Source organism: Euleptes europaea, chromosome 18, assembly GCF_029931775.1.
Source record: "Euleptes europaea isolate rEulEur1 chromosome 18, rEulEur1.hap1, whole genome shotgun sequence".
In the NCBI taxonomy this organism is placed as follows: Eukaryota; Metazoa; Chordata; class Lepidosauria; order Squamata; family Sphaerodactylidae; genus Euleptes; species Euleptes europaea.
The window spans coordinates 6,516,263-6,544,255 of NC_079329.1; the positions used below are offsets into that span (position 1 = coordinate 6,516,263).

The window sequence follows — 27,993 nt, forward strand, 5'->3', positions numbered from 1 at the left end:
TCTCTGGCTTTCAGTGCTTTGACCACGGCGGCCCGTTCTACACCCCAGGACCGAGGAGGGGCAAAATTGGCATTAGGGGTCCACAAAAGAGACCATGATGTAGCGGGTGCCGCTGGTTGTGGGCAATCCTTCGTGGTAGTGAGTGAGGCGTCCGGGGTGCATCAGGCTCCATCCCTTACGGGGGGATTCCACGGTGCAGTTGTAGCGGATAAACCGGCAGCCGCCTCCCTGTGGGGGGACACAGAAAAAAACATATCAGTCCTGTGTAGCAGTTTACAATTCCTTGTAGCCGGAGAGTAGAGTAGCAAGTGGGAAAAATTATGGATTTCTTGTTACCAAACAGTAGTTTAAAAAAATGATATTTTTCAACTTGAGAGAAGCCACAGTCTATTAGAGAAGAAGAAGAGTTGGTTTTTCTATGCCGACTTTCTCTACCACTTCAGGAAGAATCAAACCAGCTTGCAATCACCTTTCTCCTCCCCTCCCCACAACAGATACCCTGTGAGGTAGGTGAGGCTGAGAGAGCTGTGACTAGCCCAAGGTCACCCAGTTGGCTTCATGTAAAGGAGAGGGGAAACCAACCCTGTTCACCAGACTAGCCTCCACCGCTCATGCGGAGGAGTGGGGAATCCAACCCAGTTCTCCAGATCAGAGTCCACCGCTCCAAACCACCACTCTTCACCACGCGGAAGTGTTTTGCTGCAGTGGCTTTCAATCTTCCTCCCCCCTGGATTGCCCCTCTTCATCGTTCCATCTGCCCCGCACCTCTATGCCCTGCAAAGGATTCTTGCTTGTGTTCTAAGCTGCACAGCCCCGATCATATAAACCTAGAATGTCTCCGTTATCATCCCATTTCAAGAGCACGGATGCTAAAGAGCAGAGTTGGTATGATCTAGGGCAGGGGTCCCCAACGTGGTGTCCATGGGCGCCCGCTGACCCCTTTCTTGGCCTGCGTCAAGTATTTTTAGAAAGTGGCTGGGGCCAGGCGGGGCTTCTGATTGGCCACTGAAGATCTGATCAGCTGCGTGGATTAAAAGGAAGTTTCCGTGGCAGCTGCCACTGACAAGTGCTCTGAACATCTGTTGTCTGCAAAGAGAACGTACCCTTGCAACGGCCATAGAAAAGAGCAAGAGTCCAGGAGCACCTTGAAAGGCTAACATCATTTCTGGCAGGGTATGCACTTTTGTGGGTCACAGCTCACTTCTTCAGCTACCCTTGCAAGGGGGCGTTCGCCTCCCATCTCCCTCAACCCCACAGGCTTTAGCCACCCTCTCGAGGGGGATGCTCACCTCGTAGTCGACGCCTTTATGGTTGAGAGCAACGTTGATGGTAAAAGTGGACGAATCGTGGTGAGGGCGGAGGAAGGGCTGCTCGTCGGGACGGTACCGGACCATGAAGTTCATGATTGCCCGAGCCTGCGAGGTGAGAGAGAGTCAGCGTTTGCCTGCCAAAGGAGACCCTTGCCCCCAGTTACCCACGCGTCCCTAAAATGGGGATTATAACTGGGTCGATCCCAGATTCTACTGTAGCGAGAAAGCGTACTGGAGAAGCGTTGGTTTCCTTCACCCCACAACTGACTGATGCGTGAGCCTAGTAACAATTTACTGCCTTGCAAAGCAGTAGGCAAGTTTCCCAACATCAAAAGAAGTAGCCATTTATTTTCAACTACATTTTTTTCCTAATCGGTTTTTAAAAAATATCTAGAAGAAGAGGAGTTGGTTTTCATATGCCGACTTTCTCTCCCACTTAAGGGAGAATCAAATCGGCTTACAATCACCTTCCCTTCCCCTCCCCACAACAGACACCCTGTGAGGTAGGTGGGGCTGAGAGAGCTCGAAGAGAGCTGTGACTAGCCCAAGGTCACCCAACTGGCTTCATGTGGAGGAGGGGGGACACAAATCCAGTTCACCAGATTAGCCTCTGCCACTTATGTGGTGGAGTGGGGAATCAAACCTGGTTCTCCAGATGAGAGTCCACAACTGCTCCTAACCACCGCTCTTAACCACTACAACCACACTGGCTCTCTCACTACACTCATGCTGGCTCTACTTAATCAACTGCTTGCCCTGACCTGGATGGCCCCAGCTATTCCGGTCTCAGAAGCTAAGCGGGATGGTCGACCCTGACAAGTATTTGGATGGGAGGTCTCCATGGAATACCAGCATCATGTTACAAAGGTGGAAAATGGCAAACCACCTCTGAACATCTCTTGCCAGGGGTCACCATAAGTCAGATGTGACTTGACGGCAAAAAATCAATCCAGAGGAAGGCAACCACCTCAGTCTCGTGCCTTGAAAACCCTACTGGGTTGCCACAAGTCAGCTGCAACTTGGCAACGCTTTACACACACAAGCAACTACTTTGATAGCCAGTGTGGTGTAGTGGTTAGGAGCAGTGGACTCTAATCTGGAGAACCGGGTTCGATTCCCCACTCCTCCACATGAAGCCTGCTGGGTGACCTTGGGCTAGTCACAGTTCTGTCTGAACTCTCTCAGCCCCACCTACCTCACAAGGTGTCTGTTTCGGGGGAGAGGAAAGGAAGGTGATTATAAGCCACTTTGAGACTCTTTAAAGGTAGACAAAAGCGGGGTATAAAAACCAACTCAGTTTAATGGACGAAGAGGGCTACGGTGACCGACTTTTCCAGTTCTCCCTGCCCCTTGCTGCATTTTCTTTAGAGATTTTTTCAGCTCCCCCTGTCTGGAGTTGGTACCTTGGTGTAGTAGCCAGGATAGAGCTTCTCTGTGACGGGTGCAATGTAGTCCTGCAGGAAGCGAAGCCACTCCTTCTCAAGGCCAATTTGATTCATGTGGATATCGACAGTCGGGACGTTCTCGTAGCCGCCAGCCAGTCGCGTGTCCTAGAGCAGGCAAGGACGTGGAAAATCAGTAAGGTGGAAGGCCCTTTAAAAGGTGTTGTTCTATTCATCTGCTAACAACCCTCATCAAGCAAGATTCGATCGAGCTGCACTTATTTATTTACACATGAAGCGACCTTATACCAAACCAGATCCTGGGTCTATCGAAATCAGCACTGTCTATTCAGACAGGCAGGAGCTGTCCAGGTTCTGAAGCCGAGGTCTTTCACATCACCTGCTACCTGATCACTTTAACTGAAGAGGCCGGGGATCGAACCTGGGACCTTCTCCATGCAAAGCAGATGCTCTACCACTGAGCCACAGCTCCCTACTTCCTTTATAGCCCATCTTTCTTACTGAGGCTCAAGACAGAAAACAAAATATAAAAAACAATTGAAACATATGGCAGGGACCCCCAATAAACCAAGAAGGAGGGCAAGGAGCCCCGTGGTGCAGAATGGTAAGCTTTGCTCACGACCTGAGTTCGATCCCGACGGAAGTTGGTTTCAGGTAGTCGGCTCAAAGTTGATTCACCATTCCATCCTTCCGAGGTCAGTAAAATGAGTACCCAGCTTGCTGGGGGTAAAGGGAAGATGATTGGGGAAGGCACTGGCAAACCAACCCGTAAACAAAGTCTGCCTAGAAAAATTTGGGATGTGACATCACCCCATGGGTCAAGAATGACCTGGTGCTTGCACAGGGGACCTTTACCTTTTAGGGCAAGGATTAGCAAAAGTGGAGAACAAGGCAAACAAAAAACCTCTCTGTGATATGAAATAACACCCCGCAGAAAGTTGGGTTATAAAGGTAGAAGACAGTGGAGTAAAAGGAAGGTGGACTTGATGGATCATGGGTCTGATTCAGTATAAGGCAGATTTATCTGTTCAAGGTGATAGGGAGGGGCTGTGGCTTAGTAGTTGAGCCTCTGCTTGGCATGCAGAAGGTCCCAGGTTCAATCCACTGCATCTCCAGTTAAAGGGACTAGGCAAGGAGGTGATGTGAAAGACCCCTGCCTGAGACCCTGGAGAACCATGGAGGGGCTGTGGCTCAGTGGTAGAGCATCTGCTTGGCATGCAGAAGGCCCAGGTTCAATCCCCAGCATCCTCCAGTTAAAAAGACTGGGCAGTAGGTGATGGTAAAGATCTCTGCTGGAGACCCTGGCAAATTGTTGCCAGTATGACTAGACAGTAGTACTGACTTTGGGAGGCTGTAGCTCAGTGGTAGAATCTCTGCTTAGCACACGGAAGGTCCCAGGTTCAAACCCCGGCATCTCCAGTTAGAAAGGACCAGGCAGTAGGTGACATGAAAGACCTCTGCTGGAGACCCTGGAGAGCTGCTGCCAGTCTGAGTAGGAAATACTGACCATGACAAGACAAGGGTCTGATTCAGTATCAGGCAGTTTCACGTGTGGTCACTCAGTCAGCCTTGCAACAGACTACAGTCATACATCGCCTCATGCTCACCTCATGCTTCCCCCCGGACCACTGGCCAAAGTGTTCAGCCTCTTCCACCAGTTCATCACACATCTGGTCGGTGAACACCGGGAACCAGTAAACGTCAGGGCACGGCTGCAGCGGGGAGAAGGGATACGGATGGAGTAATGAGAATGCAAAAGATCGAGAGAGAGAGATCTGCATCACATGCAAAAAGCCCCCAACAAAAACAAACACCAGTGACTACCTGCTTGTAGTGTTCCCCCTCCAGCACTTGCGAGTAATTCTCATGGATGTATTTCTCCTGCCAGTCCTGAGCCAAGCCAAAGGGGGAAAGATGCCAGGGTTACAACTGATTGATTTATTGCATCTATAGCCCTCCCTCATTCCCAGCAAGCCAGGCTCACAAAGCTGGTCACAATATTTCAGTTAGGTCCCGCAGGGCCCTGATGTTACTCGGGAGACTGTTCCACCAGGCTGGGGCCAGGGCTGAAAAAGCCCTGGCCTTTGTTGAGGACAGCTGCGCACTCCGTGGGCCACCAAGAAGAAGAAGAAGAGTTGGTTTTTATATGCCGACTTTCTCTACCACTTAAGGCAGAATCAAACCGGCTTACAATCGCCTTCCCTTCCCCTCCCCACAACAGACACCCTGTGAGGTGGGTGAGGCTGAGAGAGCGTGACTTGCCCAAGGTCACCCAGCTGGCTTTGTGTGTGTGTGTGTGTGTGTGTGTTAAGTGCCGTCAAGTCGCCTCCAACTCATGGCGACCCTATGAATGAAAGTCCTCCAAAATGTCCTATCTTTGACAGCCTTGCTCAGATCTTGCAAATTGAAGGCTGTGGCTTCCTTTATTGAGTCCATCCATCTCTTGTTGGGTCTTCCTCTTTTCCTGCTGCCCTCAACTTTTCCTAGCATGACTGTCTTTTCCAGTGACTCTTGTCGTCTCATGACGTGACCAAAATACGATAGCCTCAGTTTAGTCATTTTAGTTTCTAGGGTCAGTTCAGGCTTGATCTGATCTATAACCCATTAATTTGTTTTTTTGGCAGTCCACATAATCCGTAATATTCTCCTCCAACACCACATTTCAAAGGAATCTATTTTCTTCCTATCAGCTTTCTTCACTGTCCAGCTTTCACACCCATACATAGTAATAGGGAATACAATGGAATGAATTAATCTAGTCTTGGTGGCCAGTGAAGTAGGAGTCTTAGTGGCTTCGTGTGTAGGAGTGGGGAAACAAATCTAGTTCACCAGATTAGCCTCCGCTGCTCATGTGGAGGAGTGGAGGAATCAAACCCGGTTCTCCAGATCAGACTCCACCGCTCCAAACCACCGCTCTTAACCACTACACCACGCTGGCTCCAAACATTCATAATCTGAAGAGCTACCCATCCTGCCCCTTCCTGGCAGTCCAGCAAACGGTTATCTCCTTGCAGGAAACTCAGCTCTGCTGGCAATTTGGGCATTTTATGGCCCTCCTCTTTGGAAAACCGCATTGCTCCCCCGAGCTTTGGGGACCCCTCAGTGAGCTTCAGAGCACCTTACATCTCCTAGGCGTGACGGGGCAGTGTGGTTTTGGGATGTTGGTCATCATACCCCAGTGTATCTTGGGGTCATCCAGGATGGGTAATTGGCCTGCTACTCACCAGGGGGTTCTCTATAATCTGCCACAGCTCTGGATGCAGACGGGATGTGTTGAAGCCGACGGTGGAAAGGAGACGCCCAAACTCATCCCGGTTGCTGATGTGAAGAAAGATACCCTGGAAAGGAAGAAATTTGGAGGGAGTGAGGAAAGGGGGGAGAGGAAATTAGTAGAAACCCATGGAAGCCCAGCATTCAATAACAGAAGGGTCAAACGTGGAATTTTCATTTAAAAAAAAAAAAAGGTTCCTAGTCCTTAAAGGTAAAGGTCCTCTGTGCAAGCACCGGGTCATTCCTGACCCATGGGGTGATGTCACATCCCAGCGTTTACTAGGCAGACTTTGTTTGCGGGGTGGTTTGCCAGCGCCTTCCCCAGTCATCTTCCCTTTACCCCCAGCAAGCTGGGTACTCATTTGACCGACCTCGGAAGGATGGAAGGCTGAGTCAACCTTGAGCCAGCTGCCTGAAACCGACTTCCGTCGGGATCGAACTCAGGTCGTGAGCAGAGCTTTTGACTGCAGTACTGTAGCTGACCACTCTGCGCCACAGGGCTCCTTCCAAGTGTTTAAACATGCCTATATCTACCAAAGTTGCAGCATTAAGTTCTTTTTGAGTGAAGAATTCATACGGGGCCGGATGAACACAGGCCTCCAATGGATGCAGCTCCTCACCTTCTCACGCACACTTTTGCAGAAGGCCATGTCAGGGTCCGTGTCATCCAAAGTGAAGACGTTGTGCTGGACCAGCTCACGCCGTAACGTCTCCCCCCTCAGCAGGTAAGCCAGAGAGATGTAAGGGACATTCCACACCCCTCTGCAGTGGAGAAAAGGGACGAGAGATTGAATCATAGAGTTGGAAGGGACTACCAGGGTCATCTAGTCCAACCCCCTGCACAATGCAGGAATTTCACAACTACCTCCCCCACACAGCCCCAGTGACCCCTACTCCATGCCCAGAAGATGGCCAAGATGCCCTCCCTCTCATGAACTGCCTAAGGTTATAGAATAGATTGTTCAGTCCCAGAAGCACCAGCGGCTGCCACATTACACATACATATAACCCACACATGCAATTGCCTTATACTGAATCAAACCATTGGTCCATCAAGGTCAGTATTGTCTACTCTGACTGGCAGCAGCTCTCCAAGGTATCAGGCAGATATCTTTCTCATCATCTCCTGCCAGATTCTCTTTTTAACTGGAGATGCCAAGGATTGAACCTGGGACCTTCTGCATGCAAAGCAGAGGCTCTTCCACTGAAGCCGCAGTCTCTTCCTATGTGTGGAAGGGTCAACTGAAGGGACTTTCATGCCCAGAAAAGCCAGTGTAGCATAGTGGTTTCAGCGTCGGACTAGATAGAATCTGGGAGAGAGCTAGCATGGTGGAGTGGTTAGAGTATCAGACTAGGATCTGGGAGACCCAGGTTCAAATCCCCCACATTGCTGTGGAGGCTTTCTGGGTGATCTTGGACCAGCTGCAGTCTCTCAGCTAGCCTACCTCACAAGATTGTTGTGAAGATAAAATGAAGGAGAGGCCAATTGTGTCAGCTACCTTGAGTCCCCATTAGGGAGAAAGGTGGGATATAAATAAGGTAAAAGAGGGATCATAAAGGAAGCCACAGTCCTCAATTTGCCCTCAATAAAGGAAGCCATAGCCTTCAGTTTGCAAGATCTGAGCAAGGCTGTCAAAGATAGGACATTTTGGAGGTCAAAGATTAGACATTTTGGAGGACATTGATTCATAGGGTCGCCATGAGTCGGAAGCGACTTGACGGCACTTAACACACACACACACACAAAAGAGGGACATAAATAAGGTAAAGGAATCAGTTAAATAGGAGACCGGGTTCAAAAACTACGTCACTGCGGAGAAGCTTTCCTCCCACCCCGCCGAGACTCACATCCTCTTGCCCTGCACCAGTTCAACGTAGTCCTCGGAGCGGGCGTAGTATCCGTCGGGGCTCAGCGCTCCCCAGAAGTTGGACCAGAGCTTTCCGTGACGGGACATCATGGGGGCGATCACCTTCCTGGAGGGCAGCGGGAAGCAAAAGGGAAGTCACGGGAGTGAGAATGTTGAGCTGAGGGTTGCGGGCCGTCAAAACTGCCATAAGCCAACCTGAGCATCCCTCACAGATTACAACACTAGGCTATTATCATATTATGTACTATATTCACTAAGAATTTCTATCAAACATGACAGGAATGCATAGAAACCAAAGTACTCTTTCAATATTTTACATGCAACTGCTCAGAACCCAACCCTCCAAAGGAGGTAAAGGCAAACCCGAGAGTTCAACAGGTAAGTCAATAAGTGTTCAACAGGTAAGTCAATAGCAGTGCATTCCTAAGGAGAGTTACTCCAGTCTATGCCCATTGAAACAAATAGGCTTAGACCGGAGTAACTCTCCTTAGGAATGCACCGTTAGTCTGTATCTTAAAGAACCAAGTAATATTTCTTCCTCCTTAGGTGCAAGGTTCCTTGAACACATGAAGCTGCCTTATACTGAATTGGACCCTTGGTCCATCAAAGTCAGTATTGTCTACTCAGACCGGCAGCGGCTCTCCAGGGTCTCAGGCGGAGGTCTTTCATGTCCCCTACTTGCCTAGCCCCTTTAACTGGAGATGCCGGGGATTGAACCTGGGACCTTCTGCATACCAAGCAGATGCTCTACCCCTGAGCCACAACCCCTCCTTGTTTTGAGCATCTCCCACAGGCAGTGCCGGATTTACCTATAGGCTTGGCAGGCTGAAGCCTAGGGCCTGAAAATCTAGGGGGCTTCCGGCCAAGGTGTATAATATTTTTGACACTGTCATAGGCCTTTCTTACATATGCTGTCATAATGCACTATAGTCTCTAAAGAACCCTTCAGTGATGTTCCTCGCACTCCATTTCAGAATAATTCAATTTGCCTAAAAATCCCTGCTTATTCCACAAAATGTTTACTAAGTTAGGTGACTGCTGAAGTTTTTCACAGCGTTAATTTTAACATTTATGCTCCCCCGCCCCCCGCAATTCACTACAGTATTTAACAATAACATATTATGTCCTTTATAGGAGGAATTATGAACTGCAGAATCTGGTGAACTGGATTTGTTTCCCCACCCCTACTCATGAAGCCAGCTGGGTGACCCTGGGCTAGTCACAGCTTTCTCAGCCCCACCTGCCTCGCAGGGTGTCTGTTGTGGGGAGGGGAATGGAAGGTGATTGTAAGCCGATTTGAGTCTCCCTTAAGTGGTAGAGAAAGTCAGCATATAAAAACCAACTCTTCTTCTTATTAAACACCTGTCATCGTCCTCAGCTTCACTGAATTTTGTTTAAAACACTCTTCCATCTTCCTCTAGCTGTGACAGTGGGGCATTGGGAGGGGTCTCACAAGTGGAATAGCCTAGGGCCTCTCTTCATCTAAATCTGGCCCTGCCCACAGGGAACGGCCCTTTTATTTAACTTTCTCACTGAGCCGGCAAATACTTCTTGTAACCATTGGCTGGCTGGGTCCAAGCCAAGTAGCCACTGCGGAGTTGCCGGGGCTCTGCTCAACTCAACTCGTTCTCAGCCACCAGCCCCCCTTCCAGGAAACATTCCCGTAAGATAAAGGGCCAGTCCATCCCCGGCTGCATGTGGTTTCACAGGGTCAGGGCTCTCACTTGTTCTCCTGGATGAGAATCTGCAGAATTTCTGGGTTCACCACGACCACGTCAGCATCCAGGCTAAAGTAGTAGTCACAGGCGGAGTCCTGGCGGCAGAGATCCCTGTTGCAAAGAGAGGGGAAGAGGGTCTTGTTAGATCCAGCCCGAGGGTTGCCAGGCAGTGGCTGGCACCAGCTGGTGGGCTGAGGAGGGGGCAGCGTTGGGGTTGCCACTGGCAGGGGATGGGAGGTGGAATTGCCAGTTCCACATAGGGAAACTCCTCGAGATTTGGGGATGGAGCCTGGGGAGGTCAGGGACCTCAGTGGGGTACCATGCCAGAAAGTCCACCTGTCAAAGCATAGGTAGGGTTGCCAGATCTGGGTTGGGAAATACCTGGAGATTTTGGGGGTAGAGGCTGAGTAGGGTGGAGTTTGGGGAGGGACTTCAGTGGGATATAATGCCATAGACTCCACCTTCCAAAGTGGCCATTTTCTCCAGGTGAATGGATCCCCACTGAAGATCAGTCTTAATAGCAGGAAATCTCCAGCCACCACGTGGAGGTTAGTACAGGAGCGAGAACGTAATTAACAAAAGTGCAAAATGATTTTATAAGCTACATAACACATAAACATTACTATGAACAAACATGACCTACACTATGCATCCTTACCCTGATGGGGATGTGTGATATTATTGACAACATTTGGATTAAAATATAGGAATGTAAGAAGACCATTATTTGAAGGACTGATGAAGAATTACTAATTAAGAATTTGAAACGGCCGTATCCTCATCAAGATTTTGGCTTCTACAGGACTACCTACTACCTAATACCTCATTTGAAGGAACTTCAATGTACTCTTACAGGAGACTATCTTGAACTTTATGTATTCACTGCACCTTGTCACTTTACATGTTTGCTACTGTGTAGGTCATGTTTGTTCATAGTAAAGTTTATGTGTTACGTAGCTTATAAAATTATTTTGCACTTTTGTTAATTACGTTCTCGCTCCTGTACTAATTTCCTAATCTTTTGATACCAGTACAGTGTTGCCTATTTTCTCCCCACCACCTGGAGGTTGGCAACCCTAGCCATAGACCATTACCCCATTCCTCTGGGGTTTCTTCCCCACTATTGCCCTCCCCTTTGCTGGTACTTACATGGCCATATCTCTGGCCTCACCCTCACTCATTTCCTCTTCCGGCCCAACAAGCTTGATGCTGTCGAAGGCCCCCCGAAGCTGTTCCCACTCAGCCTGGATGTGCGGCTCATGATACACCTCCTGGAAAAAAGTTCTGACTTGTCACACACGAAGGTGCCTTATAGCAAATCCGGCCGTCGGCCCATCGTTCCAGGCAGCGAAGGAAGGGTCACTCACCCGGTTGTGGATGAAGAGGCTGAGGTGAGAGTACGGGTAATCGAAAGTCAGGAGACGCTGAAGAAACTGAGGCAGGAAGGGAGTTGGCTGCTCAATGAACACGCCAACCAGCACATTAGGGTAGGAGTCGTCCTGGAAAGGAGAAGCCATGGGAAAGATGAGTGTGCCCCAAAAGACCCCCCCTTCAAGTGGAACGTGAAAAGGCATCCAGGAAGCTACTCTCCTCTCCCTAAACAAATGAAGCTGCCTTCTACTGAATCAGACCCTTGGTCCATCCAAGTCAGTCTTGTCTACTCAGACCTGCAGCGGCTCTCCGGGGTCTCAGGCAGAGGTCTTTCACATCACCTACTTGCCTAGTCCCTTTAACTGGAAATGCCAGGGATTGAACCTGAGACCTCCTGCATGCCAAGCAGATACTCTACCACTGAGCCACAGCCCCTCTCCTAAATCATTTCCCTCTATTAAACCTGATGTTCTCCTACCCACATTCACACATGAAGCTGCCTTACACTGAATCAGACCCTCGGTCAATCAGAGTCAGTATTGTCTCAGACAGGAAGCGGTTCTCCAGGGTCTCAGGCAGGGGTCTTTCACATCACCTACTTGCCAAGTCCCTTTAACTGGAGATGCTGGGAATTGAACCTGGGGCCTTCTGCATGCCAAGCAGATGCTCTACCACTGAGCTGCAGCTCCTCCCTTACATGCCAACTGGGCTTCTTTCTAAATCCTTCATCCTCCATCAACTCACCGCCAAGCCAGACAGGTCCAGGAGTCCTTGGTCACACACTTCACAACCGCCCTCATACGTCCAGACATTGGGGATGTAATTCCCCAAGTAATTCAGCTGCAGCTATTTGGGGGGGGGGGCGTGGAGGAGAGAGGAGCAAGAAGTCAGCAAGCAGAAGGTTAAAATGGCTTCCTCAAATGGCTCCAAAGCTTCTTCAGCTGGGGATATGGGCAGAAAACCCAGGGGGTGGGTGCTTATTCAAACAGAAACTCCCCACCATCACCACCACTGAAAGAAAAGTGTTACCTTGGTGGGGCCATTGCCGTGGATGACAACGGGTAGGGTGTCATAGGCGACATTTCGGGCACGCACCCGGGTTGGCTCGAACTTCAGAACGACCTCGTCTGTTAGAAGAAGTGGATATGGGGTGCAAAAATGGACCCGATGCTTTTATTCCCTTCGCTCAAGAAGGAAACAGAAGCTTTGCTTCCCAGGACATGCCCATGAGCTCCTTCTGACTTTGCGGTGAAAAGTTGCAGCCGACTTATGGCAACCCTGTAAGGTTTTCAAGGCAAGAGACAACCAGCTGCTTCTATGCAGCAACCCTGGACCTCCTTGGTGGTCTCCCATCCAAGTTCTAACCAAAGGCCACCCTGCTTAAGCTTTGGGGATCTGATTAAATCGGGCTAGCCTGGGCCATTCAGGTCACTTCTGACTTTACAGTTAGGGTTGCCAGGTCCCTCTTTGCCACTGGTGGAAGGTTTTTGAGGAGGGCGGGGCTTGGGGAGGGACTTCAATGCCATAGAGTCCAATTGCCAAAGCAGCCATTTTCTCCAGGTGAACTGATCTCCATCAGTTGGAGATCAGTTGTAATAGCAGGAGATCTCCAGCTAGTACTTGGAGGTTGGCAACCCGATTTACTGTTCTATTAAAGGGGTGCCAATTAAATAATCTGCATCTCAATGGTTTTTCAGTCAGAGTTTGAAAACTATAAACATGCAAATAGGGGAGGCAGCAAAGCAGTGATTGGCCAGTTGGCAGATGTCAGATGCTGTCACAATGAGTCTTAATATGATTAAGAGAGATCCTTTCCCCTTGCTGCCATTCCTAAGGGGGGTGCTGCAATTTGGTGGAGGCTGCATTCCATGTGAAAACTCCCCAAACTGTCCTGCTTTCCCCTCCTACTCAGCCCAGCCATGCTGGCAAAGAAATTCGGGAGGAGCAGCTTGGTAGACTAATGTGCTTTCTTGCAGAAATCTGGAACATTATTACAGAAAACACCGACCACTCACCAATGGCGCCATTCAGATTCTGAAATATTTTTGACTTGTGATCCAGGGTGATTCCGTATTTCTCCTATAGAGGCAGAAGAGCAAAGAGCAGAAATTAGGAACACATGAAGTCGCCGAGTCAGACCGCTGGTCCATCTCCCTGCAATGAGTTGCAGGGACTCAGGCAGAGAAACACCTGAGATCCTTGAACTGGTATTCATTTTTATCCTGCCTCTCCATATAAACATATTCGAGGAGAATCGCATTGTAAATCTGAAACAAAACATCAAGTAAAAGTAGGAAAAAAATCACTATACAGATAATAAAGTAAAAAGCATCCAGTTTAAACAGAACAAAAAAAATCCTTTAAAAAAGCATTTAAAACCACAGCCTAAAAGCAAGAACAACAGGACAGGGTAGCTAAAACCAACATCAGGGAGTCTAAAAGGCTTGAAATAATTTTTTTACAGTATGGCACTTGAAAGAATACAGATTTGCCCCTAGGCAAGTGTTCCGGGAAGGGACCTCCAAAGCGATAGTGCCACCTCTGAGAAGGCCCCGTCTCTGGGGTGGGGGGTTCACCCACCTCGCATCAGAACATGTACACAGAAGCAGGACCTCTGGCAAAGACCTCCATGGCTCAGCAGGTTCACCTTCAGGAGAAGGTGACCCTTCAGGCGCGTGGTCCCAGAGGTTTCAGTGAAGCATCATGACCGAGAGTCATCGATGGACCTATCACTAAATCCTGAGGCGGTGAGTTTCAGTGAGGCATCATGACCGAGAGTCATCGATGGACCTATCACTAAATCCTGAGGTGGTGAGTTTCACATGTCAGTTGTGCTAACAAGTATATCAGCAGGTGTGTGAACTGAAGTATCTTCCGGGGCCAAGCAGGAGCCCTCTCGTGCAGGGGCAGCGTCAGAGACCCCCGCTCCTGACCACTCTCACTAGACTCACCCGCAAGGCAGGATCCAAGTAAATGCGCGTGTAGAAGAGCTGGTCATCGTCGTCATCCTTGTACTTCCAAAGCTGGACGATGCGATTGATGATGGCCGCGGAACCAATGAACCCTGGCATGACAGAGGAGCAGGGATTTGGCTTTCGGTTTGCCGCTTTTCAAGCACACGTTTTTCACGCGCAATAGCATTGTTCTTCTTAAGATCTAGAAACTTGTGTTTTAAAGCCCAAATTCTCAGGATTCCAGACCCCACAGGAGTTCGGACTCTCGAAAACGTATGCTCCCAAAATTCTTGTTCGTCTTTAAGGTGCTAATGGACTTGAATCTGGCTCTTCTACTGTAGACCAACACATCTACCCACTTGAAACAGACTCTATGAACACATGAAAACATGAAGCTGCCTTCTACTGAATCAGACCCTTGGTCCATCAAAGTCAGTATTGTCTATTCAGACCGTCAGCAGCTCTCCAGGGTCTCAGGCAGGGGTCTTTCACATCACCTCCTTGCCTAGACCATTTAACTGGAGATGCCAGGGATTGAACCTGGGACCTTCTGCATGCCAAGCAGTTGCTCTACCACTGAGCCACAGCCCCTCTATAGCAGGTATGACCAAAGGGAACAGTATCCCTGTTCACAAGTTACAGGGAATGCACGTACAATCCATGTACAGTGTACACTTGATTCCCCCCCTTTTTGTGTGCATTTAATAATTCTCATGTTACATCCCACGCATGTTACATCCAACACATGTCATTGAAACCACACATTTAAACAGATACTGGTCCCTGGTTTCATTTGTAAAGTCAACACACATTGGCTCTTTCTCACAAAGAGATGTACGCACATACAGGCAGAACACAGGTGTGTTCACTGTAACATGAGAACAGGACTGTTCTTTACCTGGATTCGCTCATACTCTGTTAAGGATAGTTACACACATGGCCCATTAGAATTTTAAAGCATACCCACTCTATAATTCAACCCAAGGAGGGCATCTATTGATATACTCATCCCCCGCTTTTTAACTCACTGGGAACCCAAAGAGGCTTAAAGCATCATTCTCCCGCCATCTGTTTTTATCCTTACAACAACAACCCTGCGAGGTAGGTTAGGCTGAGAGAGAATGACTGGACCACGGTTACCCAGCAAGCTGCCACAGCAGAGCAGGGATTCGAACTTGGGTCTCCCAGATCTTAGCCTGACCCTCTAACCACTCCATCACACAGTCTCTTGCACATCTTTGTTTGGATTGCACTGATAATTCACAGAACCTTTTCCTGGCAGAATTAACAGCCCTCCCCACACACACACATTTTACCTCCGGAATTGAGAAACCGGTTTCCCACAGCTACCGGTGGGTACTTTTCCGCCAGCGACCACTCCGGCCAGCAGAAGCTTTCCGCAGAGAAGACTAGGTTGCTCTTGAATTGCCAGAACTTCTGCAGGAGTTCAGTGGGGCTGCCAGCCAGGATCACGTCATAGCTGGGAAAGAGGGCAGATCCAGTAGCTGGGTTTAGTGTACTGAAACCAACATTTCATTTCGGGGGGGAGGGTGGGCGGTGGAGAAAACACATGAACACATGAAGCTGCCTTCTACTGAATCAGACTGTTGGCCCATCAAAGTCAGAATTGTCTACTCAGACCGGCAACAGATCTCCAGGGTCTCAGGCAGGGGCCTTTCACATCACCTACTTGCCTAGTCCCTTTAACTGGAGATGCCGGCGATTGAACCTAGGACCTTCTGCATGCCAAGCAGATGCTCTACCACTGAGCCATGCCCACCCTACCCTATGAACGAGCAAGCAAAAATGTGTCCCTAAACCATACACATATTCCCCTCATCTCACCTGCTCTTAGTTTTTAGCTAAATAATAAATAAATAAATCCCGTGTAATCCTCCTTACAGCCCTGAGAAGCAGCTCCCGATGACGCCTTTTCTGCCATCCCGTTCCTGAGGCACGTGTTCAGAGACCTGGACCAAATAATCCGGATCCCAATGGCCAGATTGCGAAACCACCCCGAAAGATCCAAAGCTCTCAGTCTTGGAAAGTTGCATTTCCCTAGGATGAATCCACAGCCATGTTTCCAAGCTCACCTGTCCACAAACATGACTATCAGATCTTCCTCGTTGGCATACTTCGTCATTTCTGTTTTCAGCCAGCGGACCTTCTGTCCTCCGCCGACCGTCCGCGCAACATCCCCTCCTCTCCAGTCTTCCCCTAGGCCGAGGGTCTGAAAGGCAGGAGAGCAACAGGAAAGACAGGTTGTGTGTGTGTGTAGGGGGGGTTTCCAAAAAGATAAATTCTCACCCTAATTCAGATACTCCTATGCCTAGGAGAAAACTCTTCAGACATGATGGTAGAGTCCTGAGAGGACAAGGTGGCAGAGGCAAAGATACTTTTATACCTAGCAGCAAACTCTTTAGGCAAGGTGGTAGAGGCAGAGCTACTTCCATACCCAGGAGCAAACTCTTTAGGTAAGGCAGTAGAGTCCTGAGCAGACAAGACTGCTTCAGACTGCAAAATGAGGGAAGCCGATGCAAAAAGCTCCTTGCAAATTAAAAGTCGGCAGGAAAGACCCTAACTGAGGAGGAAAAAACATTTTTGGACTGGGCGACCCCCAAGCAAAAAATATTGTGCTCACAAACAAAAAGGGGAGGGGGAAAGACAAAATGCTTGGCCAAATAAATCTCTAAACTAGGTATGAGGTGTATTTATTATGGTTTTCCAGGGGAATCAAGGTCTAAAGCCCTGACCTGGATAGCACAGGCTAGTCCAATTGAATCAAATCTCAGAAGCTAAGCAGGGTTGGCCCTGGTTCGTACTTGGATGGGAGACCACCTTGCTTGGTCCAGGGTTGCTGCAAAGAGGAAGGCGATGGCAAACCACTTCTGTTCATCTCTTGTCTTGAAAACCCCTACAGAGGGTGGCTATAATTGATCTGACACTTGATGGCACCTTTCCACCACCAAAGGTATCAAATGAGGCTACTTTGGACGTGTCAGGCTAAAAGCACTTATGGTTTCAGGGCCCACAGTGATGTGATTGCGGTGGAAGAAAATCCATCCTTCATATCCTCTTTTGCTCTCCCCTTAAGTGTGACATCTTACCAGGGGCTTAGATTTTAAAATGCCTGCCCAATTTAAAAACAAAACAAAAAGAGATTGTTAATTTGCATTTAGTTTCTTGGGTGAGCATGAGGATGGGAGGCTCATAGTACCTTAACAGTGTAGTTGAAGTATTTGGCTGTCCGTAGGAAGCGTTGGTACCCTTCCGTCTCCTCTGTGGCTGCTGTCAAGACCAACAGCTTTCCTAGAGAAAGGGAGACAAAACAAATTAAAACAAACGTACATTACAAATTCCTGAAGATATGTGATGGACATCTTTCCGTCTCTATCAGAGTTTGGATAGCAGCACTATACAACTCCCAGGCTCCGGGTTGCCCGGGTTCCTAAAAATTTTTGACTGGCGGTTTTGATGGGTACAGCGTAAACCTTTTTCTCCCCAGACCAACCATTCTGTGATTAACAGTCTTGGACTAGGATTGTGAAGATACAGGTTCAAATCCCCATGAAGCTCACTGGGTGGCCTTGGGCCAGTTCCTGGCTAACCTTAGCTAGTCTACATCCCAGGGCTGTTGTGAAAACAAAATGGGGGGGGGGGCAAAATTAACCTACACCACCTTGATCTCTCTGGAGAACAGGTTGGATAAACACAGAAAACAGGTGGCACTAAATCGACTGCTAGCTTTCCATAGCCCTATGGATTAAAGATTGTGGATCTGTTCACTCCAGTTCAAACTAGAGTTCCAGATTCGACTTCTGCTTTCCAGACACACTAGGGTTGCCAGGTCCCTCCTCGCCACAGCAGGAGATTTTTGGGGTGGAGCCTGAGGAGGGCAGGGCTTGGGGAGGGACTCGAATGCCATAGAGTCCAATTACCAAAGCGGCCATTTTCTCCAGGGGAACTGATCTCTATTTGCTGGAGATCAGTTGTAATAGCAGGAGATCTCCAGCTAGTACCTTGAGGTTGGCAACCCTAAGACACACAGATGTGTCAATCAGAGTGTGGCCTTTGTAGGAAGCAAATTGGGAGGTGAGGCCAGGTGATGTTTAACCCCACACCAACCTGTAGGGAAATGCTGCGGGTAAAAATCACAAGAGTTCAAATTCAGTGGGTTGAATTTTATAGTTACCAGCACCCTCCTATTCCGGGCCCAGATTATCCTCTCCACAGTGGGGAGGGGGGGATGCACTGAACACGAAAGCTGAACTCTAAAGCCCCCCCACTTATACAACATCCAGCCTCAACTCAACCCCACACCTCCTCACCCCACCAAGCTATCACATTCCTGGCCAGGAGGTGGTTGAAAGATGATTCTCTGTCCTCAGGGCATCCAGCTGCTGTGAGAATCTAAAAAACTGGGGGGCTCCACTCTCCATGGGTGTGTGTGGGGGGGGGAAGGCAGAGAGGGGCCTCCGGGGGATCGAGGGGAGAGAGGAGGAACACAGGATCCCTGTTCAACTGGAATGAAAATATCATGCGCTCGGCGAGCCAGATAATGTTTGTTTTGGGCCTACACCTGAGCAGAGAAGGGGGCACGGCTTTCAGGTGCCTGTTACGTGTCGGGCAAGCAGAGGATGAGGCAACTCTCCCCCCTTCCCCAGATCCCACCTCCTTAGCAGCAAACATGATGCGCTCTTTTTCGTGCGCTCGTGTTCCCGTCCAGCTGGTGAACATGATTTATGGGCATAATCGACTGGAGCTTTAAAAGGAGGGGGGAACCAAACACTCGATCCCCACCCCCCTGCCTCTCAGACCGATGATGCAGAAGCCACAGGTCTGGAGAGAGGATGGGGAGGCCGTTCCATGCGCGCGCACCATCCCATAGTTAGGGGGGGAATCCACACAGCTGCAGTGCTGGCTGGAACCTGGGCCGCTCAGCAAGGACGACGTGTCCATCCCGCCTTGTCTCCAGGGCTCCCTCAGTCCAAACCAAGCCAGATGCTGGGAAGGCTTTGATCCAAGATTTATTTTCTGAAGTTTCAAGGGTCTAAGGGCTAGTCACTTCAGATACAAGATTAAACCCAGGTTATGCACAGGGGGCTTCTTTAGTTCACAGCGGAGGGGTTACAGCCCACCTTTGCGGATTCCAGAATCAGAGGAAAGGGCTTCCAGTGGGAAGCACGTAACACCAGACAGGTTTTGTGCCTCCCTTGCCGAGGAGATTGACGTGGGAACTCCTTGCTACTCTGCGTCTCTAGGGCTCCTCGCTGCCCAAGCTGTACCTCCTAGGCCCCATACAGCTAAGTGGCTCAAGGGATTCTTGAGAGACAGCCAGTGTGGTGTGGTGGTTAGGAGTGGCACATTCCAATCTGGAGAATGGGGGTTCGATTCCCCACTCCTCCACATGAGCGGCGGACTCTAATCTGGTGAACCGGGTTGGTTTCCCCACTCCTCCACACGAAGCCAGCTGGGTGACCTTGGGCCAGTCACAGCTCTCTTCGAGTTCTCTCAGCCTCACCTACCTCATGAACACACGAAGCTGCCTTCTACTGAATCAGACCCGCGGCCCATCAAACTCAGTATGGTCTACTCAGACCGGCAGCGGCTCTCCAGGGTCTCAGGCAGAGGTCTCTCACATCACCTCCTTGCCTAGTCCCTTTAACTTGAGATGCAGTGGATTGAACCTGGGACCTTCTGCATGCCAAGCAGATGCTCTAACACTGAGTCACAGCCCCTCTCCACGTCTCTCCAGGGTTTCAGGCAGGGGTCTTTCACATCACCTCCTTGCCTAGTCCCTTTAACTGGAGATGCCGGGGATTGAGCCTAGGACCTTCTGCATGCCAAGCAGATGCTCTACCATGGAGCTACAGCCCCTCCCCTCACAAGGAGTCCGTTGTGGGGAGAGGAAGGGAAGAAGATTGTAAGCCACTTTGAGACTCCCTAAAGGTAGAGAAAAGCAAGGTATAAAAACCAACTCTTATTTTTTCTCAGCAGAATTGGCCATGATATTCTGGGCTGCTTCTCACTGTGATTCATTTCTCCTCCCTTAACCTGATGCCGCTCATCTTTCCATTTGGCTCCGACGGGCAGCGGCAGAGCCAGGCAGCAGCAGGGCATTTGGTTCCTCAATGAGTCTTTCATGGGGCAGGAATGTCGTCTTGGGGGGAAGCCAAGGCTGCTGCTCTGGCGGAGATACCTGACACGTTCTGGAAGGTTCTTCTTGCCAGTTAAGCTGGTGCTATATGGGGATGACTGGGCTGCTTTTGGCAGGGAGGGTAGAGAGGCGGAGCAGCTCCGCGTCGAGTCTTTCTCTGCCCTTCCACTGCAGCCTGGCACAGTGCGTACGGGCATGGCTACATGCCACAAAGCAAGGCTGTTGAAACAAGAGAGCCTGTGACCACTGAAGCCATTCTCCGATTACACTTCCACATCTTTAAACTATGTATTTACCTATTTATGTATTTACCTATTTATTTATTTTCAGTACTGGGCTCACCCTTGCAACCCGCAGAGGACATTGTGTGCCTCTGAGCTTGTGCAGAGTGCCCACCTCTCACCGCCAGGCTCTTCTTATCTGGAATGTCCAGGTTAAAGGACCCGGAGCTTCCAGCAGTTGTGGACTTTAGCACTGCTCTCCGCTTGAGAATCAGCTGCCAATTCTGTCTCTCCCTATAGAATCCTATTCTACCCTTTGCAAGCACAAAATTACTGTATGTCAATTTCAGCCTCCAGCTGAAATTGACTATCCTTTGAGAATTTGCCCCAAAGTCCGCCCACAGATCATCAATCCAAACTTCTTCAGAATTCGGCTTTTCCTTTCTTGGCCTTCAATATTACTGCCTGGCCGGACAGCAAATGACACAATCCTCCTGGCGCGGTTCTCCCAACTACCATGTCTCAATCTGTAAACATAGGAAAATCTGTCTACAGGCTCCTCTGCACGTCTCCAGCCCACAGCCAGAGATTCAACAACTTGCCAGCGATGGCTCCAAATTGCTAGTTTGCAAAGGCAGGAGCCAAACACGGGAAGGCAAACCAGTCGGTCAGATGGGAAGGCAGGCAGGAGAGAGGGAAGGACTCGGACAGTGCAGAGTTACTAAGCCGCAGCCTGAGAAATCTGCCTTGGGAGCAGGGAATCAGGATAACAAAACAGTATTTGTCTAGTGACAACACTAGAATATTGTCATCGTGATTACTGAGCCAGGAAGATCTGCCCATACGGCGCCCGACGGGATGACATAGGCAAAAATAGAGGTCCCTACCGCCAAACAGCATACTTTAATGATATTGTTCACATGGCCAATTCAGCCTTGAACAATGTCGCACTGAGATCAAAATGAGAAAAAAGTAACTCTCTAACTAGCCCATAAAGAAATTAATATTTTTTAATCTTAATTGTCTGGGAAAGGAATTTGGCAATTGCCAATGTAATATTAAAATCCACCCCTGCTAAAATAACCCTCAGATTATCCAATTTAGAGACAGATCCGCAGATAAAAGGCTTTCTCCATCTGTCTCTAGCCTCACTGAGCGAGTCACAGCTAAACAAAGCGTGCTGAAGAGTTAGGGTTGCCAACCTCCAGCTATACATGGCTGCCTTAATGATAACTACCCTTCGTGGGAACTAACATGCATCCAGTATTTTGAAATTTAATCTTTAAGATGTGCAATATTAGAGGAATCTATATGAAGGACTGATGAAGAATTCTACCCATAAGAATTTGAAACGGCCGTATCCTCCATCAAGTTACTCCTCTAAAATTGGTATTTCTGCTAGATTTGCACACTTACCTGCATGGGACATATAGAAGAATGCAGCACCTTGCCAAAGATCTTGCATTTTTTTTGTGAATTTTGTTAGTGTCTGTGTCACCATCTATGTGGACTTGTTTGGTTGTGCTTGTTAATTTTGTATGCTTGTATATAACACTGTATGTTTATATGTATAGTTGTATTTAGACACCATAGGATAAACATTGGTTACACTTAATAGTAATTGTTATTGTACATTTTTGTCGCCCCTGTACTGAATTCCTAATCTCCTAACCTCCAGGTAGTAGCAGGAGATTTCCTGCTATTTCAACTGATCTCCAGCCGATAGAAATCAGTTCACCTGGAGAAAATGGCCACTTTGGCAATTGGATTCTATGGCATTGAAGTCCCTCCCCTCCCTAAACCCTGCCCTCCTCAGGCTCTGCCCCCAAAACCTCCTGCTGCTGGCGAAGAAGGACCTGGCAACCCTATGAAGAGTGTCTATTTGGCCAGAACCACATTGACATACTGTCTCACAGTACCGCCAAACAGTGTACAATCTAAGACAGAAGAGATCACAAAAGTGGGGGAGAATGAATACCTGCCAGTACTGTTATTAAAAACTGGGTTACTGGGCAAGGAAACCCCTAAATTCTGCTACCAGATCACCTCCACTTCTGTGGCTGCATTCTGCTAAAGGGCCAGAGACACAGCAGCATGTGAACTTTGGCTGCCCGCTGTGAGCAAAGGGCTCTTTAATATCTTCCTCCCAGGAGTGAACAGCAACAGAGCCCTTGGCAGAGGCCCTTCCTCAATGCCCTCAGCTGCTCATTATGCACAAACAGGAGGGGAGTCAGCCAAGGGCTCCACCAAGACCTTGGCTGTAGGGATGCCAAACTCCAGGTAATGGCAAGAGATTTCCTGCTATTACAACTGATCTCCAGCCGACAGAGGTCAGTTCACCTGGAGAAAATGGCCGCTTTAGCAATTGGACTCCATGGCATTGAAGTCCCCCCTCCCCAAACTCCTCCCTCCTCAGGCTCCGTCCCAAAAACCTCCCACCGGTGGTGAAGAGGGGCCTGGCAACCCTACTTGGCTGCCATTTGCCTTTAGGAGGTTAAAGAGCCTTTGGCTCAGGAATTGCATACCGACTACACTGTGTATACTTGAGTGCTGGGGATGCCAGGTCCCTCTTCACCACCGACAGGAGGTTTTGGGGTTGGAGCCTGAGGAGGGTGGGGTTTGGGGAGGGACTTCAATGCCATAGAATCAAATTGCCAAAGTGGCCATTTTCTCCAAGGGAACTGATCTCAGTAGTCAAGAGGTCCGTTGTAATTCTAGGAGATCTCCAGCTACCACCTGGAGGTTGGCAACCCTAATCTGCAGGCCCAAAAAGGTTGGGGACTCCTGTTTTAAATGAGAGCCACAATCCTACGCACCCTTATGTGGGAGAAAGTCCCACTGAACTCAGTAGGGTTCAATTCCAAGTAGACCTGCTTAGAATTGCTCCTGCTGAGGGTTTCAAATAATGTCATTATGGGCGTTCTTGTTTTTAGGCATCATTGTGAGTTTTGGGTCCTTAATTGGAGAAGAGGGGGACAAATATCCTAAATAAATAAAAAGCATTCTGCTTCTGTTTAAAACAACAACATGGAAGAGTTAATACGCTCCACTCTTGTGGACATTGAAGCATGAGGTGGGTCTCCCAAAGGGGATATGGGTGGAAGGCCCAAGTCCCACCCATATCTAGGGTTGCCAGCTACCAAGTACTAGCCAGAGATCTCCTGCTGTTACAACAGATCTCCAGCCAATAGAGATCCGTTTCCCTGGAGAAGACGGCTGCTTTGGCAACATGGACTCTATGGCATTGAAGTCCCTCCCCTCCCCAAACCCCACCCTCCTCAGGCTCCGCCCCAAAAACCTCCCACCGGTGGAGAAAAGGGACCTGGCAACCCTACCCATATCCCTCCCAGCCACAAAACAGCACTCTTGTGTGAACTCTGTGTGTGTGTGTGTGTGTGAGAGAGAGAGAGAGAGAGAGAGAGTGAGTGAGTGAACTGGCTCTTCTCCAAAGTAGGACAGCTGTCTCCACCATCCACAAACTTCCTCTTCCAGCAGGATAATGTTTCAAAAAACCGGAAGTCGCCAAGGGCCTGAAACCCTACCCAGTGGCTTCTGTAAAAATCATCACAGGCAGAAACAGAATGCATCTCCCTGCAACATCCGAGGTTGACGCCAGACCCGTCCCCAAGCACGAAGCAAATCGAGAAGGTTCGACGAAGAGCGAAAGCTCGGTCCGATCGCGTTTCACCTCGATCCGTCCAGAAGCGGCAAAGTGCAAGACGAACACAGAAGAAGGTGCCGCAGAAAAAGCTTCCACCAGCTGAACAGACCTGTTGCCTGATTCTGGTTCTCAGATATACCAGACAAACAGTCACGGTGCACTCAACTATACAGAGTATAGTCTGTATACAACTCCTGGGCTAAAGTCCAGCCTGCAATTTTAACAGGATGGCCAGCAAAACTGGAATCCAGGCACTGTAAACCATGAGTTGGGACCCTCCGTTGGGTTGTAGAGACCTCCCAATTACTCTGTTTATTGTATGCTGATATAAATGCCTAATAAAGGTGGTAGTGGTGATGATGATGATGACCTCCTAATTCCTACTGACCTGCCAATTTCCCCCCTGCCTTCTGGAAAGACCTGCTGCATAGAGATCACTCAGTGGTGGAGAGAATTCATAAGAAAAGCCGTGCTGGATCAAACCAAAGCCCATCAAGTCCCCATCAATGCCTCATCATCCTGGAAACACCTTGTCATGCTTTCTGAATGTCCCCCGCTGCCAACTCTGCAACTTTTCTGCTTCATATACCAATAAGGGAATGCACGAGGCTTGCTAGAAAGGAAAACAAGACACTTCCTCAACCCGTCTACAGTAAACAAGAGCCAAACTGCAAGAGAAAATTGCAGAGTGACTCAATCCCGGGGCAGAATCGCATAATCTTTTAGGGGGCTTCGTAGGCACTTAAGTGGCACCACAAAGCCCAGTTCCCACGTCAGCATGTCGGAAAAAAAGGAAACTTTCTAAAGCAGGTTGAACTAAGATGTGTCAACTCACCGCTCGGACAAGTGCAAAGCCCTTCAGAAGACTAGTTCAATATCTGCCCTCTTTTAAGAACCATCTTTTACAGCCCCAAGTCCTATGAGGAAAGGTTGAAGGAGCTGGGTATGCTTAGCCTAAAGAGAAGACTGAGAGGTGATATAATAACCATCTTCAAGTACTGGAAGGGCTGTCATAGAGAGTAGGGTGCCGAGTTGTTTTCTGTTGCCCGAGAAGGTCGGACCAGAATCAACGGGTTGAAACTAAATCAAAAGAGTTTCCGTCTAGACATTAGGAAGAATTTTCTAACAGTTGGAGAGGTTCCTCGGTGGAGCAGGCTTCCTTGGGAGGTGGTGAGCTCTCCTTCCCCAGAGGTTTTTAAGCAGAAGCTAGATGGCCACCTGTCAGCAATGCTGATTCTATGACCTTAGGCAGATCATGAGAGGGAGGGTGTGTTGGCCATCTTCTGCGCATGGAGTAGGGGTCCCTGGGTGTGTGTGTGTGGGAGGTAGATTTCCTGCATTGTGCAGGGGGTTGGAATAGATGACCCTGGTGGTCCCTTCCAACTCTATGATGCTATGATTCTATGCCTCTCTCCGCCTCCAATATTCCCTACTAAACCCCAGGATCAAAGTGGCACCAAGAATAGCCTGAGCTTAGCTTAGATTTCAGGGCTATTGTCAACAGCACAGATTGGCGCTAGGACCCACAAAAGACTCGAGTCCTTTGAAAAATGTGCCCAGCATTGGCTTCTTTCCAATGGAGTGACCTGTCTGTTTCTACTCCTGTTGGGAACTTGGAGCACAGAGGACATAAGCTGGCAAGCAAAAATGCACTCAGCTGCCTCAGATGCTCTCTGCCAATATGTCTCCCCCCCCCCCCCACACACACACACGCCCAACATGGTAGATCTCGATTACTCCTTCTTGCTTAGCCCATAGACCGGCCAATTTCTTTCTGCCCCATTCCTTGATCTTCTAGTGTCTGATGCAACCAGCCATCTTTCCCGTTTTGTTCCCCCCAAGACACACATCTGACCATCAGCAGTACATGAAGGGCAGAATAGATGTGGACAGAATCAAGTGGGTGCAGAGGAGAGCGATGAGGATGATCAGGGGGCCTGGAGACCAAGCCCTACGAGGAAAGGCTGAGGGACTTGGGCATGTTCAGTCTGGAGAAGAGGAGGTTGGGGGGGGACGTGATTGCTCTCTTTAAGTATTTGAAAGGCTGTCACTTAGAGGAGGGCAGGGAACTGTTCCTGTTGGCAGCAGAGGATAGGACATGCAATAATGGGTTTAAATTATGGGTGAAAAGGTACTGGCTGGATATTAGGGGGGAAATTTTATAGTAAGAGTTGTTCGACAGTGGAATCAGCTACCTAGGGAGGTGGCGAGCCCCCCCTCACTGGCAGTCTTTAAGCAGAGGCTGGACAAACATTTGTCAGGGATGCTCTAGGCTGATCCTGCACTGAGCAGGGTGTTGGACTGGATGGCCTCTATGGACCCTTCCAACTCAATGATTCTGTGAACCCGGGACCTTCTGCATGCCAAACAGATGATCTACCGCTGAGCCACAGCCCCTCCCGGCACCTACCAGAAGCTACTCAAAGAGGAGAAAGAACTGGTTTGTCAGCACTGATAAATGCACAGGTGTCTTTGAATACAGGAAAGGTTGCCGCAGGAGATGAAAACAGGCTTCTGAAAACGGAGTTGGGCCTACCTTAGCTCACGCTCCTACCTGATGAGCTGATAGGCTGCCTGGGATAAGCTGTGATTTGGGAGGTCACGGGTTCAGATGCCCCCTCTGCCAAAACATTTTTGCTCTCTCAACCTAAGCACCTCCGGTCTCCAACATGGAAAACACTAACACCGTCCTGCCTTATTCATTTGCTTCATTTAAACCCTGCCTTTCTCCCCAGGGGGAACCCCAAAGCCGCTTACACGGTTCTCCTCTCCTCCGTTTTATCATCACAGCAACCCTGTGAGGCAGCCTAGGCTGAGAAGGTGCGACCAGCCCGAAGTCATCCAGTGTGTTTCCATGGCAGAGTGGGGATTCGAACCTGGGTCTCCCAGATCCTAATCTGACACTCTAACCACTACTATGTACGGGTGCGAAAGCTAGACAATGAAGAAAGCTGATAGGAAGAAAAGTAGACTCCTTTGAAATGTGGTGTTGGAGGAGAGCGTTACGGATACCGTGGACAGCCAAAAAAACCACAAAACAAATCAGTGGGTTATAGATCAAATCAAGCCTGAACTGACCCTAGAAGTTAAAATGACTCAACTGCTGCTGTCGTATTTTGGTCACATTATGAGAAGGCAAGAGTCACTAGAAAAGACAGTCATGCTAGGAAAAGTTGAGGGCGGCAGGAAAAGAGGAAGACCCAACAAGAGATGGATTGTCTGGATAAAGGAAGCCACGACCCTCAGTTTGCAAGATCTGAGCCAGGCTGTTAAGGATAGGACGTTCTGGAGGACATTGATTCATAGGGTCGCCATGAGTCAGAAGCCACTTGACACACGCACACAGCCACGACACCACACTGGCTCTCTCTACCTTGCAGGGCTGTTGTACAGCGATGGCGCAGAGCGCTAGACAAAGGATGAAAATTTTGATCTTCCTGTCCTCCCAAGTGCAACTGGAGCCATGCTTTCTGGTGCCACTGAGAGCCAGCGTGGTGTAGTGGTTAAGAGTAGTGGTTTGGAACTTTGGGGCAGTGGACTCTGATCTGGAGAACCAGGTTGGTTCCCCCACTCCTACGCAGGACGCCAGCTGGGGGACCTTGGGCTAGTCACACTCTCTCAGCCCCACCTCCCTTCCAGGGTGTCTGTTGTGTGGAGGGGAAGGGAAGGTGATTGTCAGCCGGCTTGAGTCTTCCTAAAGTGGCAGAGAAAGTCGGCATAGAAAAACCAACTCTTCTTCTTCACGAATAACTTGCTACAGCCTCTTCCCTCCGCCCGCTCCCCTTCAATGGACGTCCGGATCGGCAGACGGTCCGCAGCCGTCCAAAGCGCTCTACAAAGCGTCCCGTTAGCGGCGCACGCACCGATCCTCCCTTGGTTTCCCTCCCCAGCCTTTCCCTGTCGGGGTCCCCCTGGCCACCCCTCCGTCCCCTTGGAGAGCCAGCCGGGATCCCCCTCGCCCTGGGGGGCGGCCCGAAGCTCCCCTCCCGCCGCGCCACCCTACCGGGATCCCCCGACTCCAGCTCTTCGGCGGCGCCCACCGTGCCCACCACCAGGCTGA

General features: G+C 49.5%; 1 protein-coding gene across 1 annotated transcript; it reads right to left on the reverse strand.

Moving 5' to 3' along the window:
* On the reverse strand, positions 1–27,993 carry PLOD3 (procollagen-lysine,2-oxoglutarate 5-dioxygenase 3). Its single transcript, XM_056863264.1, has 19 exons — positions 27,937–27,993; positions 17,112–17,203; positions 15,988–16,124; positions 15,211–15,374; positions 13,892–14,004; positions 12,956–13,019; positions 11,970–12,067; positions 11,685–11,786; positions 10,937–11,068; positions 10,719–10,840; positions 9,576–9,680; positions 7,832–7,957; positions 6,604–6,745; positions 5,938–6,051; positions 4,538–4,603; positions 4,321–4,425; positions 2,714–2,860; positions 1,290–1,415; positions 1–228 (listed from the first exon to the last, which is right to left on the reverse strand). The coding sequence occupies exons 3-19, from the start codon at positions 16,035–16,037 to the stop codon at positions 73–75; spliced, it is 1,932 nt and encodes a 643-aa protein (XP_056719242.1). The 5' UTR covers positions 16,038–16,124; positions 17,112–17,203; positions 27,937–27,993; the 3' UTR covers positions 1–72.